Below are 16103 nucleotides of genomic sequence, written 5' to 3'. Positions count from 1 at the left end.
GCAACGCCCCAGTTTAATCAGCAGTATCGGTGTGAACTGATCCCAGTCAGAAACGTTACTGCCCTGGTAACATTGATACTTGCAGGCGGGGTAAATAAAGACGGGATTCAGTTCAGCTGTGACAGTTTCCATTGCCAAACTGGCGATGGCCCAGTGGTTTTATCGCGAGACTAGCAATCCAGAAACTCAGCTCATGTTCCAGGGACCTGTGTTCAAATCCGGCTACGACACATGGTGGAATTTAAATTCAATAAAAAATTACCTGGAATTAAAAATCTACTGGTTCCCATTATCGATTGTCAGAAAAACCGATCTGGTTCACTAATTTGGGGAAAGAAATCTCCCGTCTTTACCTGGTCTGGCCTACATGAGACTCCAGACCCACAGCAACGTGGTTGACTCTCAACTGCCCTCAGGTAACTAGGGATGGGCAATAAATGCCGGCCAGCCAGCGATGCCCGTGTCCCACGAATGAACAAATAAACACCTGCGGACACTCGCTATCTACCTCATGTTCAAAAGAGTCCATCTTCAGCAAGGATGGGCAGCAGCAGGGGAACCACATGACAGTGGGAATTAATATCTGCTTGGGCAGAGGTGTACCATAGAACATTACAGCTCAGAAACTGGCCTTGTGGCCCTTCTTCTCTGTGCCGAACCATTTTTCTGCCTAGTCCCACTGACCTGCACCTGGACCATATCCCTCCACACCCCTCCCAGCCAGGTACCTGTCCAAGTTTTTTCTAAATGTTAAAAGTGAGCCCGCATTTACCACTTTATCCGGCAGCTCATTCCACACTCCCACCACTCTGTGTGACGAAACCCCCCCTAATATTCCCTTTAAACTTTTCTCCTTTCGCCCTTAACCCATGTCCTCTAGTTTTTTTTCTCCCCTATCCTTAGTGGAAAAAGCCTGCTTGAATTCACTCCATCTCCACCCATCATAATTTTATACACCTCAATCAAATCTCCCCTCATTCTTCTATGTTTCAGGAAATAAAGTCCTAATCTATTCAACCTTTCTCTGTAACGCAGTTTCTCAAGTCCCGGCAACATCCTTGTTGACCTTCTCTGCACTCTTTCAACCTTATTTATATCCTTCCTGTAATTAGGTGACCAAAATTGCACACAATACTCTAAATTTGGCCTCACCAATGTCTTATACAACCTCACCATAACATTCCAACTCTTACACTCAATAGTTTGATTTATAAAGGCCAATGTTCCAAAAGCACTCTATGACTCTATCTACCTGTGATGCCACTTTTAGGGAATTATGTATCTATACTCTCAGCTCCCTCTGTTCTACTGCACTCTTCAGTGTCCTACCATTTACCTTGTATATTTTACCTTGGTTTGTCCTTCCAAAGTGCAATACCTCACACTTGTCTGCATTAAATTCCATGTCATTTTTCAGCCCATTTTTCTAGCTGGTCCAAATCCTTCTGCAAGCTTTGAAAACCTTCCTCACTGTCTACTGCACCTCCAATCTTTGTATTATCAGCAAATTTGCTGATCCAATTTACCACATCATTGATATTGATGACAAACAACAATGGACCCAACACTGATCCCTGTGGCCCAGCACTAGTCACAGGCCTCCACTCAGAGAAGCAATCCTCCACTACCACTCACTGGCTTCTTCCATTGAGTTAATGTCTAATTCAATTTACTACCTCCCTATGTATACCTAGTGACTAGACCATGTCAAAGGCCTTACTGAAGTCCATGTAGACAACACCCACTGCCTTCCCTTTATCCACTTTCCTGGTACCCTCCTTGAAAAACTCCAATAGATTGGTTAAACATGAACTACTATGCACAAAGCCATGTTGACTCTCCCTAATAAGTCCCTGTCCAGCCAAGTATTTGTAGATCCTATCTCTTAGTAATCCTTCCAATAATTTACCTATTAGTGACGTCAAACTTACTGGCCTATAATTTCCCGGATTACTTTTTGGGCCTTTTTTAAACAACGGAACAACATGTGCCATCATCCAATCACCCAGCACCTCACCCGTGGTTACCGACATTTTAAATATATCTGCCAGGACCCTCGCAATTTCAACACTAGTCTCCTTCAAGATCCGGGGGAATACCCTGTCCGGTCCTGGGAATTTATCTACTCTGATTTGCCTCAAGACAGTAAGCACCTCCTCCTGTTTAATCTGTATAGGTTCCATGACCTCCCTACTTGTTTGCCTTATTTCCGTAGACTCCATGCCAGTTTTCTTAGTAAATACGGATGCAAAAAACCCATTTAATATCTCCCCCATTTCTTTTGGTTCCATACAAAGCTGACCACTCTGATCTTCAAGAGGATCAATTTTATCCCTTACTATCCTTTTGCTCTTAATGTACCTGTAGAAGCTCTTAGGATTATCCTTCACCTTGCCTGCCAAAGCAATCTCATGTCTTCTTTTAGTCCCCCTGATTTCCTTCTCAAGTAGTTTCTTGCACTATTTATATTCAAGTATCTTATTTGTTCCCTGTTGCCTGTACATGTCTCTCTTCCTCTTTATCAGAGTTGCAACATCCCTCGAGAACCAAGGTTCCTCATTCTTATTCAGTTTGCCTTTAATTCTGACAGGAACATACAAACTCTGCACTCTCAAAATTTCTCCTCTGAAGGCCTCCCGGGAATGGAAAGAAAATCATTTAAGAACCGTAAGTGTGAGCAAGAAAACGCAGCACGCCAGTGTACACTACATGAATAAATTTTATTTCTTTGTTGGTAGCTATTTCTAACGCTAACAGAAGAATATATACACTGAGTGACAGAGGAGATTGTACATTTAACATCCGCTTCCATATAGATGTGTGAAGCACGATAGTAAATGTAGCTCAACTGCCTTTAAGCCACCTTGGCAAGTTTATAAACTAGAAACAGCAGATAAGACACTTTCTGCAAATATATAATCTCAGTTGAGTCATATATATACACATTGTGCAATAAATAATTATAAAAACATAGGCTTTAAGAATATAAAATCAAAGGGTCAAACACCTAATTTGTACAAAACTTTGGATATAGCAACTTGCAATACAGATTCAACTGGAGCTAGTACTTCCAGGCTACAAGGTAGAAAAATGCTATGATAAATACTGCAGACTTTTAATTAATTTTTAGAGCACAGGATGTCAACGCCCATTGCTCAAAAGTAACTATTCACTCATTCTGGGAAAGGTATCCATGGAGCTATACGCTGAGTTCCCACATTGCTTCTTTTATCTTATCCCATTTTTTTTTTCTTTCACAGAAAGAAGGCACATTGTCTGTAAGTAAAATTACTCTGAAAGTTGGTGGTGGATCAAGGTCCCTATGAAGGAGGAGGTCATGTCTACATCAGCTGGCCAACAGATCTACTCAAATCTCAACGTTTGATCATTTTGTAAAGGTCAGGTTGGGAGGTGAGGATACAGGTAGTATTAATACTTAGAACATGGTGTGGTGTGTGATACAGTCACCATCCTAAAGAACTAGGAAGTTTTGTTACGAGGGTCTTATCTGATATATTTTGACTTGAGGATCGAATAAATGTATAGCTGGAGAGTTAAGCTGCTAATATAATGTTAATACCTCAGCTTGTATTCCAGCCAACAGAAGCCATGTGGGATATTGCAGTCTGCGAAGGATTCTGGGGGTTATAGTCTTTATTCTTGGGTTTGAAGGGATTTAAATTCAGAAATTGCACAAGTTACTTCAAAGTTGAAAGTATTAAATGAGTTTGGGATTGAGTTAAAAATGCAGTGTCCTCAGGATTGCAAGTTTTGAAACCAATTAGTTCAAACGTCTGTTGTTCTGGGATAGTTTGTTTCAGTTTAGATAATTATTTCGACAAATATATCTTTGCTAATTCCATTCTATGAAGATCAAGTGGCTTTCCTACAAATGTTTTTACTGCAGAAATGCAAAAGTCTAACATATTAACCAGCATTATTGTATATCTTCCAAGAAAATCCTGACCACACTTCTTCAGTTTGTTGTATATATATTTACGTGAATATGTATGTAATTTATAAACACTAGTCATTCCTTCCTCTCTCTCACATCTCTATCCCAGGGGCCAGCCTGAATCCCAGGGAAAATCAGTAGGAATCAGTTCTGGGAGAGGAAACGTAAAACAACCCAGTCCGCCAGGAGGTTCACCCAAATACTGAGCAGTTCTGAGGGGTCGAGGCTCTCCCCTTCCCTCACCCCATCAATCAAGGAATTAACCATTTTGATTGAGCCGAGCTACAGCATTGCATAATTGTCACAATTATGGAAAGGTCGACGTCACTAAATCTGTTGGCAACCGCACAGTGTGAAAGCCACACGGAAAAGTGGAAGGGTGGGACACACAAAACAAAAAAAAATTATTGTATTGGACGATAGCTTGGGATATTCAGTAGATTTAAAAATCCCTGGAAAGGCTCTCTCCATCAGAATAAATGAAAATCCACAATTTCAAGTTGAGAGCAAGTAGTCCCAACCGACCAGTTTTTGGATCAAATAATCTCTTGACTTCTCTATTTTCTACAATGAGCTTTTTTTGGTTCAAAGTAAGTTTCTCTTTAAGCTAGAAAGCTCTACTTGCTCCAAAGAGAAATTGAGTAGATTGGTGAAAAGACTACATTCCCCAGAATCCATTTCTGCAATATATATGCACTGTAAAGTGCATAACCTTTGTTTAGTTTCCCCCGACAATGACTGGAAGGTTCCAGATTGTGTGACCTTGTTTGCGTGAATGTGTGTGTTATTTGCATGTATGTACATCGTACACTCGAATGCACTCCTGGCAACTGACATAGCAACACCAGTGGAATATGCAGTGACACTTTTCCTTGCGTTTCTCCGTCCTGGTGTTATGTCCACGGCCACAGCAGAGTAAGTCACAGCCGTCGATTCCGTGAGAAGTGACGTTGCAGATCCTGTCCCTGGTCCCAAAGGAGCCCGTCTCTGCGTTTGGCTCACAAAAGTTTGGCGAGTTTTCGTAGTACACGAGATCACGCTCGGTCGGGGGCTTAAAGAGCTCGTACTTGGCACGGAGGGTTTCCACCCAGCCCCGGGACTCTCTGTGCTTCTCCACCACCATCTCGGACGCGCTGTCATACTTGTCTTTCAGATAGTCCCCAATGACCCGGAAATCAGGCTGTGCCCACCAACAGGTCTTCACCTCACAGCTCCCAGACAAACCATGACACTTACATTTCAGGTGCATGTGATCCAGTATTGACTGTAACAGTAATCAAAAAACACAATTAGTGAACATTAGTTCGGACAGCACACTCTATACATCTCTTGTGCAAAGAAGCTCTTTTAATGTCAACGTACCAAATATATATTACATCTATTAACATTTTCCTGTCTCAAAAGTTTACTACTTTTGTAATAAGTTCCAATTATGTTTTTGAGGCAACATTTTCCATTATAAATTCATTTTCCACATTTATAATGAACGCTACTCCAACGTAAACTGTAATTACACCCTCCCACCACTGCTGACACTGTCGTGTCTCAAAGGCACAGCTCCCAGCACAAAGATTCCGCGACTGCCAAACTTGCAGTAAATCCCATCACTCAGTTATAAATTGCAAATCAAAATCAAAGTGTTACGTAAACTAATCGTGGGAAATGGGAGGTTAAAACGGGTGTTTAATTATCTCTTTATACCTTAGCCCAATATCTGCTCCCTCCAGGAAACCCTGCATGGGAGATCTTTCAAAGTGGATTTATGGAATGTGGTATCACTGAAAAATGCTTCGATTTCCCGTCCCTAATTGACTCAAGAGGGTTGTGGAGACTGACTTCCTGAAATACTGCAGATCTTGAAAAGCTACATCCATAGTGCTGTTAGTGAACGAGTTCCAGTTTTGATCCAATGACAATTCAGGAACAGTGATATACATTCAACCAGGATGGTGTGTGACTTGGTAGAAAACTTGCAGCTGTGGTTTTCTCATGCATCTTCTTCCTTTGCCCCTCTAGTTGGTAGATCGTTGGTTTGGAAGGTGCTGTCTAAGGAGTTTGGTGAGTTGCTACAGTGCGGCTTTTGTAGATGGTACACACTGCTGCCACGGTGCATTGGTGGTGGAGGGAATGAATGTTTATGGTGATGGGTGAGGTGCCAGTCAAGCAGGCTGTTTTCTTCACAAAGGTGTTCGGTTTCTTGAGTGTTGTTGGAGTTCATAGAATTATAGAAACCCCCCCAGTGCAGAAGGAGGCCATTTGGCCCATCGAGTCTGCACCAACCACAAAATCAAAGGAGAATGTGGGCATTGATCCCATGACCTCTCGCATGCTAAGCGAACGCTCTACCATTTGAGCTAATTCCCCCAAGCTATGTATTGAGTTGCACTCATCCAGGCAAGCAGAGAGTATTCCATACATTGTGGCTTGCAGTGGACGGGCTTTAGGGAGTCAAGAGGTGAATTACTTCTTACTACAGAATTCCCCACCTCTGACCTGCTGTTGTAATCACAGTATTTATATGGCTGGTCCAGTTCAGTTTCTGATCAAGGGTAACCCTCAGGGTGTTGATGGTGAAGGATTCAACAATGGTAGTGCCATTGAAGGGGAAGTGGTTCATTTCTCTTTTGGTGGAGATGGTCATTGTCTGGCATTGTTGCTACTCATGATGTGGAGATGTCGGTGTTGAACAGGGGTAAACACAGTAAGAAGTCTCACAACACCAGGTTAAAGTCCAATGGCTACTTGCCATTTATAAGCCAAGGATGAACGTTAGTCAAAGTTTTACTGCATGACGTAATGGACTGCTTCAATATTTTGTGAATGATGCTGAGAACAGTACAATCATTAGTCAAAATTCCCATTTCTGACCTTATGATAGAGGGAAGGTTGTTGATGAAGGAGCTGAAGATGGTTGGGCCCAGGACACTCCCGTGAGGAATTCCTGCAGCAATGTTTTCCGGCTTTTGTTTTGCTGTTTGCATAATTGATGCAAAAATGTTGTGCCTGTAGAGATGACCCTGTGTAGGCTGCCAATGTGGCCTAGAGACAGAAGCTTCTCCATTCCCATTTTAATGTATTCACGTGCATATCTGAGGCACGGTGAATTTTATTTTGACCTTGCTAAAAGTCCAGCCTCATCCCTTTGATGTAAAAATGGAAAAGGCCCTTGTTTGTGCTCTTCAGTAAAAAAACATTGTGTTACTAAGAACTCTAATGGCTGTCAAGTACAATGTTGAAAAATGCGCTGGAAAAAGGTTATCGAATTAGTTTTTTGTAAATGACTAATAGTGTTTTCAGGCTGTGCTGATTGGCTTCTAACTTGCACTAGGTACTACACCAACCTGTGCTGGATTTTCCACCTGATTCCCATTCCGCTTACTCAGGTTCCTAAAGCCATTCCCAGTCAAATGCACACACCCTTACCACACCGCCAGCATTCAGTTCCAGTGTCCGTATTTGGAAGCTGTAATGAGGTTTGGAGCTGGGTGTAGGTCAATGATCAGATTGTTGCTGGGTAAATCTTTCTTGATAATATTGTGGAGATACCTCCCATCCCATTCACTGATAATCCAAAGCGGAGTGAGGGGGCGGTCATTGGCCGGGCTGGATTCTTCCCACTTTTTTGCAGACAGAAATAATCTGGGCAAATTTCTGGATAGATGCCAGTGCTGCAGCTGTACTGGAAAAGTTTGGCTTTGTTCAGGGGAGGTCTTGCCTTACAAATCTGGCAGAATTTTTTGAGGAGGTGACAAAAACGGTTGACGATGGACAAGCCGTTGATGTCGTCTATATGGACTTCAATAAGGCGTTCGACAAAGTCCCTCACGGTAGGCTGGTAGAAAAGGTTAAGGCTCTTGAGATACAGGGACAGGTATCTAGATGGATTGAAAACTGGCTAGGCAACAGGAGACAGAGAGTAGTAGTGGAAGGGTCCTTTTCTAGCTGGAGGTCTGTCACCAGTTGGACTAAAACCTGGTGTTGTCAGACTTTTTACTGTGTTTACACCAGTCCAACGCCGGCATACCCACATCATGACCAGTGGTGTGCCACAGGGCTCAGTACTGGGACCTCTTCTCTTTGTAATATATATAAATGACTTGGAAGAGGGCGTACGTGGTGTGATCAGCAAGTATGCAGATGACACCAGGATTGGCAGATAGCGAGGAGGATTGTCAGGTGACACAGCAGGATATAGATAGGCTGGTATATTGGGCAGATAGATGGCAGATGGAATTTAATCCTGATAAATGTGAGGTGATGCATTTTGGAACGAATAATGCAGGGAGGAGTTACATGATAAAGGGTAGACCAATTAAGAGTATAGAAATGCAGAGGGACCTGGGAGTGCAAGTGCACAAGTCTCTGAAGGTGGCAACCCAGGTGGAGAAGGTTGCGAAGAAAGCTTACGGAATGCTAGCCTTTACAGGAAGGGGTATAGAGTATAAGAGCTGTCATCTAATGCTTCAGTTGTACAGAATGTTGGTTAGACCGCATTTGGAGTACTGCGTCCAGTTCTGGTCACCTTACTACTGGAAGGATGTGGAGACCCTAGAGAGAGTGCAGAGGAGGTTTACCAGGATGCTGCCTGGTATGGAAGGACTGGGTTATGAGGAAAGATTGGGTAAACTGGGGCTCTTTTCCTTAGAAAGATGGAGATTAAGGGGGGATCTGATAGAGGTGTATAAAATAATGAAGGGTATAGATAAACAGTGGCAGGCTTTTTCCTAGATTGGAGGCAAATATCATGAGGGGTCACAAGCTAAGGGTGAGGGGGGGAGAAGTATAATTTGGATACTAGAGGGAGGTTTTTCACACAGGGTCATGGGGGTATGGAATGCACTGCCAAGTAAGGTGGTGGAGGCAGGCATGCTGGACTTGTTTAAGGTTTACTTAGATAGGCACGAGTGAAACAGGGATCGAGGGTTATAGGAGACGGTTTTAAAAAGGGTCAGAGCCTCGGGACGTCCCTGGAAATCTCATGCTACACGTGTTGATGTTTTTGTCTCTTTTACTCCACCTTGTTGTCTAACGAGGGGCATGCACACGGTGGGTCGTGCGTGGGCTGCTCTTGGATGTTTCGAGGGTGGCCTAGTACTTCGCGTCGTTTGTGTTTGCTTAAAACTGGACCAGCAGATGGGCACCATAACAGCTCAGTGACTATCACTGTTTGCTGTGCAGATACATGGATTTGGGCCTGTGTCTGTGGGAGTTTGCGCATTCTCCCTGTGGTTGTGTGGGTTTTCTCCGGGTGCTCTGGTTTCCTCCCACACCCCAAAGATGTGCTCTTAGGCTGATTGGTGTAACAAATTGTCCCTAAATTATTCTCCCCTGAATCTGGTTTCCAATGGGGGTCCCATAAACATAGACACGGGTCACAGGCGGAGGAGGAAAAACGCATTGTTAAGATGGTGGCGTGGGCTCGTCGGGCCGAAGGGCCTGTTTCCCGTGCCGGGTTGTTCTTTGTTGATCGTGGCTAGTTCTGGAGCACAAGTATCCAGTAGTACTGCAAGGATATCAATACACGGGAAAGACTGGGTTCTCAGGAGGAGATTGAAATCAATAAGAACACAAGAAATAGGTGCAGCAGTAGACCATATAACTCATCACGCCTACGCCACCAATCATTATGACTAATCTTGTGTTTCACTTCTGCTTTCCTGCCTGCACCCTCCCCACTACCCCACCCTCCTCACCCCCCCCCGTCCACCTTCCACTACCCCCCCCTCCTCACCTCCCCCCCCGTCCACCTTCCACTACCCCCCCCCTCCTCACCCCCCCCCCCCGTCCACCTTCCACTACCCCCCCTCCTCACCACCCCCCCCCCGTCCACCTTCCACTACCCCCCCCTCCTCACCCCCCCCCCCCCGTCCACCTTCCACTACCCCCCCCCTCACCCCCCCCCGTCCACCTTCCACTACCCCACCTCCTCACCCCCCCCACCGTCCACCTCCCCCCTCCAGCCCCCTGTCCCCCCTGCAATATCCTTTAATTTCTTGAAAAACCAAAGATCTGTTTGTCCCAGTTTTAAATGTATTCAATGACGGAACTTTCACAACTCTCTGGGGTGGAGAATTTCAAAGATTCAAAGTCCTAAAGTGAAGACATTTTTCCTCATCTCAGTCCTAAGTGATCGCCTCTGTGCGCTCCCACTCAGCACTTTAGCCGAAGCTGTTTGCAAACAATTGCACCAACTTTATAAACTTTGTCTTTTTCCTCTGCTTGCTGGGCTCTGCCATCTCTGAGGATGGGAGATATCCACGGAGTCGCTTCCTCCTCCCAGTGTGTTTGTACATAACCATTTGGGACTGCATATCTTTATTCATTAAATATCTTCATTGGGCACCGTGCCAAATATACTAATTACACATTTACCACTTCCGCTATTATCCTGGTCCACGAACTCTAACTTGTGCTGCTAAAGGACCCCTGTCATCCTTAAACACCTTTTGTCTTCTGACACAAGAACCCCTTCAAGGCAGCTTAAAGGGGACCCAACTTCATGGGTCACAATCCAAACGACTATCTTAAAGGCCACTGGACGATGCAATGTGGATAGTTTTTCTTCCTGACGGTATTCCTTCACTTCCTTTCGCTGAAAGATCAGAGGCAAGTCCCAGTGTCATCTTTCCATCTCACCGGTGCAACTTCACAGCTAAACAGGGGGCACAGTATGAATGCCCTGCAACGCCAGTTTGCATGGCAGTCTATCCAGCAGCACGCCTGGCACTGCCAGTCTTCACTCAGCCACAACTCGGGTTGGACACATTTTAGGAGATGTCAGCACGTGGTCTCCCCACCTGCTGGGACCCTGACGCTGTGAGACAGCGGTGCTAACCACAGTGACACCGTGCCGCCCTTTTAGTTCAAGATTCTTTATCATCACCCATTGGGAGACCAATAGGGACTAATACGTCTGTCAGTAACATTGCAGCGGACACACATACAAGCCCCAATCTAACCGGGGCTTCACATCAAATTCTTCTCATGGTACCATGTCAGTTTATTTTGGAAAGAATGGACTTGATGAGCTGAATGGCCTTTCCCTATTCCATTCCTGAATCACTGAATCACTTTTTTCATATTCCTAGACTGACTGACAGTACATCAATCTGACGTGTTCCTGTTCACCAATACACTATCATTAGTGAACAAAATGCAGGTGATAGGGACGGTGGCACAGTGGTTAGCACTGCTGCCTCACAGCTCCAGGAACCCGGGTTCAATTCTGGCCTTGGGTCACTGTCTGTGTGGAGTCTGCACGTTCTGCCCGTGTCTGCGTGGGTTTCCTCTGGGTGCTCTGGTTTCTGCCCACACCCCAAAGATGTGCAGATTAGCTGGACTGGATGTGTTAAGTTGTTCCTTTGTAGGATGTGTAGATTAGGGGGAGTCGCAGGGTAAATACCTGCGATTATGAGGGACAGGTCTGGGGGGGGTCCCCCCCTTAGTGTCAGGGGGGTTACAAGGAGAGGGCCTGGGTGGGATTGTTGTCAGTGCAGACTCAATGGGCCGAATGGCCTCTTGCTGCATTATAGGGTTTCTAGGATTCAATGAAAACAAGAGGGAAAAAAACATTGGAAATGCAATTAGCAGAAAATTGACCTATTTTGATATAAAGACAGGGAGATTGGAAATGTTTGATTTTTAGAAAAAAAACGTGATAATGAACTAATTAACAGATGTAGTCATTTTAAATTTGTTACTGATGAACATACGTTAGGCATCTTTGTACAAGAATCTTGCTTTATGAAACCTTAAGGGTCATATTGGATCAAGCTTGGTATCTGCAATTATACATTAACTCATCTGAGTCAGTGGCTTGTGAGTTCAAGTTCCACTCCAGGGATTTGAACCTCGCTTGGCATTCCTGTGCCATCCTATACTGAGGGGGTGCTGCACTGCTGGGAGGTTCCAACCTCTGGCTGCGATGTTAAACTGGAGCCCATTTGCCCTCACAAGTGCTCCCACAATAGGGCCACTATTTGTACCTTGGCCGCTATGAATAAAATTAGTCACTTAACACATTGCTGTATGGCAGCTTGCTGTGCACAGATTTGTTTCCTATGAATCTCACAGGACAAGACTCAGAAGCAATTTAGCTCATGTTGAGGTTGTAAAAGAGGTTAGATTTCTTCTTTCTTTATCAGAGAAGTAGCTAAACACTTGTAAATAATGTGTGTATATAATGTATATATCTCAAGGTATTAGTAGTCTTTCATGTTGATATCACATACATGACTGCCAGGATAGGGACAATCATAGAAACCCTACAGTGCAGAATGAGGCCATTTGGCCCATTGAGTTTGCACTGACCACAACTCCCCCCCCCATATCCCTACATATTTACCCGTTAATCCCTCTAACCTACACATCTCAGAACACTAAGGGCCAATTTTAGCAAGCCCATTCAACCTAACCCGCACATCTTTGGAATCCTTGGGGAAGATTCCAGAAGTATTCCCATGCCTGTATCTTGGGGCTATTGCTAAATTAGCCTCGATGGGTTGCTGAGGATGGGATTTACTGCAACCTCTTCTCCCGGTTTCCAACGACAGGCAAGGTAATGACCAGTAACCATGACAAAATGCTGTATATTTGCATTTCTCTTTTGGAAATTAAAGATGCGGATAGATTTATGGTTTCAACGCTTGAAACTGTTGCTTTACTGAAGACGGAGCAAACAACTCCATCATCTGCTGGAAAATGAAAGTGAGAAGTGAAATGTAGTGTTATGTTAACAGTAATTGGAGCTTTTATCTATCCCAACAGTCCCTCCCTCGGATGCACAAACAGTGACTAGGTTGCTGACAGAGGCGCCCCTTCTGTTTTGTAGCTCTGTGCAAACATGCTTGTGAATCAGGAGGGAATTGAAGGGTACAGCTTGGCAGTGGGCCAAGAGTATGATCAAGCCTAAACGGCATTTGAAAATATAATACAATCAAAAAACAATGCAATGCATTGATTTAATGATTTTCCGGGGTTCAGAATGATACAAAGCACTTTGCAGCTTTGGAAACAACACCCGCTGCTGCAATGGTGACATTGGAAGAGCCACTTTATGCAAAGCAAGCTCCCAAAAACAACATCTTCTTGACAAGAGTTCAATGCTGTGCTGGTCACCTCTATTGCCAGTGATGCTCACTGCCTCCTGATAGCTCATGTCTATCCCTTCCGTAATGTTTCCTTTTTTTTAATTCATTCATGGGATATGGACATCACTGGCTAGCTAGCATTTATTGCCCTTCCCTAGTTGTTCTTGAGAAGGTGGTGATGAGCTGCCTTTTTGAGTGATTGACACAATTGAGTGCCCATTTCAGAGGACAGTTAAGAGTCAACCACATTGCTGTGGCTCTGGAGTCACATGTAGGCCAGACCAGGTAAGGACAGCAGATTTCTTTCCCTAAAGGAACCAGATGGGTTTTTCCGCCAATTGACAATGTTTTCACGATCATCAGTAGATTCTTAATTCCAGATTTTTTTGATTGAATTCAAATTCCACCTTCTGCCGTGGTGGGATTCAAATACAAGTACCCAAGTTTCTGGATTGATACTCTAGCAATAACGCAAGGCCATCACCTTCCCCTTTCTTATCCTGGAACCACTTGGGGCAGGATTTTCCAGTCCCGCTGAAGACAAACTCCCAGGTTTCCCAGCGGCGGGGTGGGCGAGCCATGCAATACACCTTGGGCATAGTTGGGACTGGAAGATTCTGCTGGTGATCATAGAACATAGACCAGTACAGCACAGTACAGGCCCTTCGGCCCTCAATGTTGTGCTCAGCTATGTCCAAACCCAAGATCAAACTATCCCACTCCCTATAATTCTGGTGTGCTCCATGCGTCTATCCAATAACCACTAGAAAGTTCCTAAAGCTTGCCAGATCACTGGCAAGCCACCTCCACCGCGGGAAACCATGCCGCAGGAGTACTGGAAAATCCCGTCACTGTTCTTCCTCAATTCCATTGATTATTGCTGTGACCTTCAAGCTGTGTCCGTGTTTCTTGTTGCACCCTTGCAGATGCAAACACCAACTCTATTTCTGGCTCTGATCTCAATCCCCTCTCTCCAGAATCTTCTCTCATTCTTATTGGTTACCCTTTCCAACTCCCACCACAGCAGCTGGGGGGTTTAAATTCATCTCATTGAAGAAATCTGCAAATAAAATCTCTTGTTGCCAATGAAACGATTGTTGTAAAAACCCATCTGGTTCACTATTCTGTGGGAATTAACTTAGTTCCCGAATGTAGAAATATCAGGAGCTTCAAGTTTCTAGGTGTCCAGATCACCAGCAACCTGTCCTGATCCCTCCATGCTGACAGTATAGTTAAGAAAGCCCATCAACGCCTCTACTTTCTCAGGAGACTAAGAAAATTTAGCATGTCCACTACAACTCTCACTGACTTTCGCAGATGCACCATAGAAAGCATTCTTTCTGGTTGTATCGCAGCTTGGTATGGGCTCCTGCTCTGCCCAAGAAACTACAGAAGATCATGAATGTAGCCCAGTCCCATCACATAAACCAGCCTCCCATCCACTGACTCTGTCTACACCACCTGCTGCCTCAGAAAAGCAGCCAATATAATTAAGGACCCCGGACATTCTCTCTTCCACCTTCTTCCATCAGGAAAAAGATACAAAAGTCTGAGGACGTGTACCAACCGACTCAAGAACAGCTTCTTCCCTGCTGCTGTCAGACTTTTGAATGGACGTACCTCACATTAAGTTGATCTTTCTCGACAGCCTAGCTATGACTGTTACAGTACATTCTGCACTCTCTCGTTTCCCTTTCTATGAATGGTATGTTTTGTCTGTATAGCTTACAAGAAACAATACTTTTCACAATATGCTAATACATGTGGCAATAATAAATCAAATCAAATCCTGTCCACCATCTACAAGGTGCAAGTCGAGTGTGATAGAATACTCCCAGCCCCTCCTACACACTCCCTCCTACACGCCCCTCCCTCCCAGCCCCTCCCTCCTACACGCCCCTCCCTCCCAGCCCCTCCCTCCTACACGCCCCTCCCTCCCAGCCCCTCCCTCCTACACGCCCCTCCCTCCCAGCCCCTCCCTCCTACACGCCCCTCCCTCCTACACGCCCCTCCCTCCTACACGCCCCTCCCTCCTACACGCCCCCCCCTCCCAGCCCCTCCCTCCCACACTCCCTCCCTCCCAGCCCCTCCCTCCCAGCCCCTCCCTCCCACACTCCCTCCCTCCCAGCCCCTCCCTCCTACACTCCCTCCCTCCTACACTCCCTCCCTCCTACACTCCCTCCCTCCTACACTCCCTCCCTCCTACACTCCCTCCCTCCTACACTCCCTCCCTCCTACACTCCCTCCCTCCTACACTCCCTCCCTCCTACACTCCCTCCCTCCTACACTCCCTCCCTCCTACACTCCCTCCCTCCTACACTCCCTCCCTCCTACACTCCCTCCCTCCTACACTCCCTCCCTCCTACACTCCCTCCCATCCTGGCAAAGTCACTAACAGATTTTCCCAGTTTACTCTGGACAGTCTCTGTCCCGTCTTATTGAAGGCAGCCCCGTCTAAATCTAGGATCCCAGTAGCTGCTCCCCATTTCTCTTTTTCAAACACCATGTTGAACACAATCATTGTATAATTTAAATTTCTAAGCCTCATTATTCATTACTAAGCTGCGATGGTTCTGCTCCCTTGTTGGTTCTGGGACATAGTGTTGCAATGAACTATCTCAGATACACTCAAGAAATTTACACCCCTTCGGACATGTGTGAATTTGCTTCCCCCAATCTACACAAAAAACTCCCCATGAATAGTGAGTGTGCCTTTACTACATACTGCTCTAATCTCTACATTCACACAACCTATCACTTTACAATTGCTCCCAGGGTCTCTAAGCAACACCTACTATAATCGTAAAAGTTTTTCTGTTTTCTTATTGTATTCATAAAGTCTTCACTCCTGTCTATCCTCACTTATCTATGAAAGTGTTTCATCCTTAATCACAATTCCTGGCTTGGGTCACTGTCTGTGCTGAATTTGCACATTCTCCCCATGTCTGTGTGGGTTTCCTCTGGGTGCTCTGATTTTCCCCCCTCAGTCCAAAAGATGTGCTGGTTCGGTGGATTGGCCACGATAAATTCTCCCTCAGTGTACCCAACCAGGCGCCGGA

At 45.1% G+C, this 16103-nt stretch overlaps 1 protein-coding gene across 1 annotated transcript in view; it reads right to left on the bottom strand.

Annotated features, from left to right (window-relative positions):
• Positions 1–2764: 2764 nt before the first annotated feature.
• LOC145358981 (proto-oncogene Wnt-3) overlaps positions 2765–16103 on the bottom strand; it is a 97118-nt gene continuing 83779 nt past the window's right edge. Inside the window, exon 4 of the mRNA XM_080213340.1 lies at positions 2765–5219. Coding sequence (XP_080069466.1) covers positions 4740–5219 — 480 coding nt within the window. The 3' untranslated portion in view covers positions 2765–4739. The remainder of the gene's footprint in view (positions 5220–16103) is intronic.

This window comes from Carcharhinus amblyrhynchos, chromosome 27 (assembly GCF_965287045.1).
Source record: "Carcharhinus amblyrhynchos chromosome 27, sCarAmb.v2.hapA, whole genome shotgun sequence".
NCBI classification, from domain to species: Eukaryota; Metazoa; Chordata; class Chondrichthyes; order Carcharhiniformes; family Carcharhinidae; genus Carcharhinus; species Carcharhinus amblyrhynchos.
The sequence above is the reverse complement of the archived record's forward strand: the minus strand, read 5'-3'. Positions and strand labels throughout refer to the sequence as shown.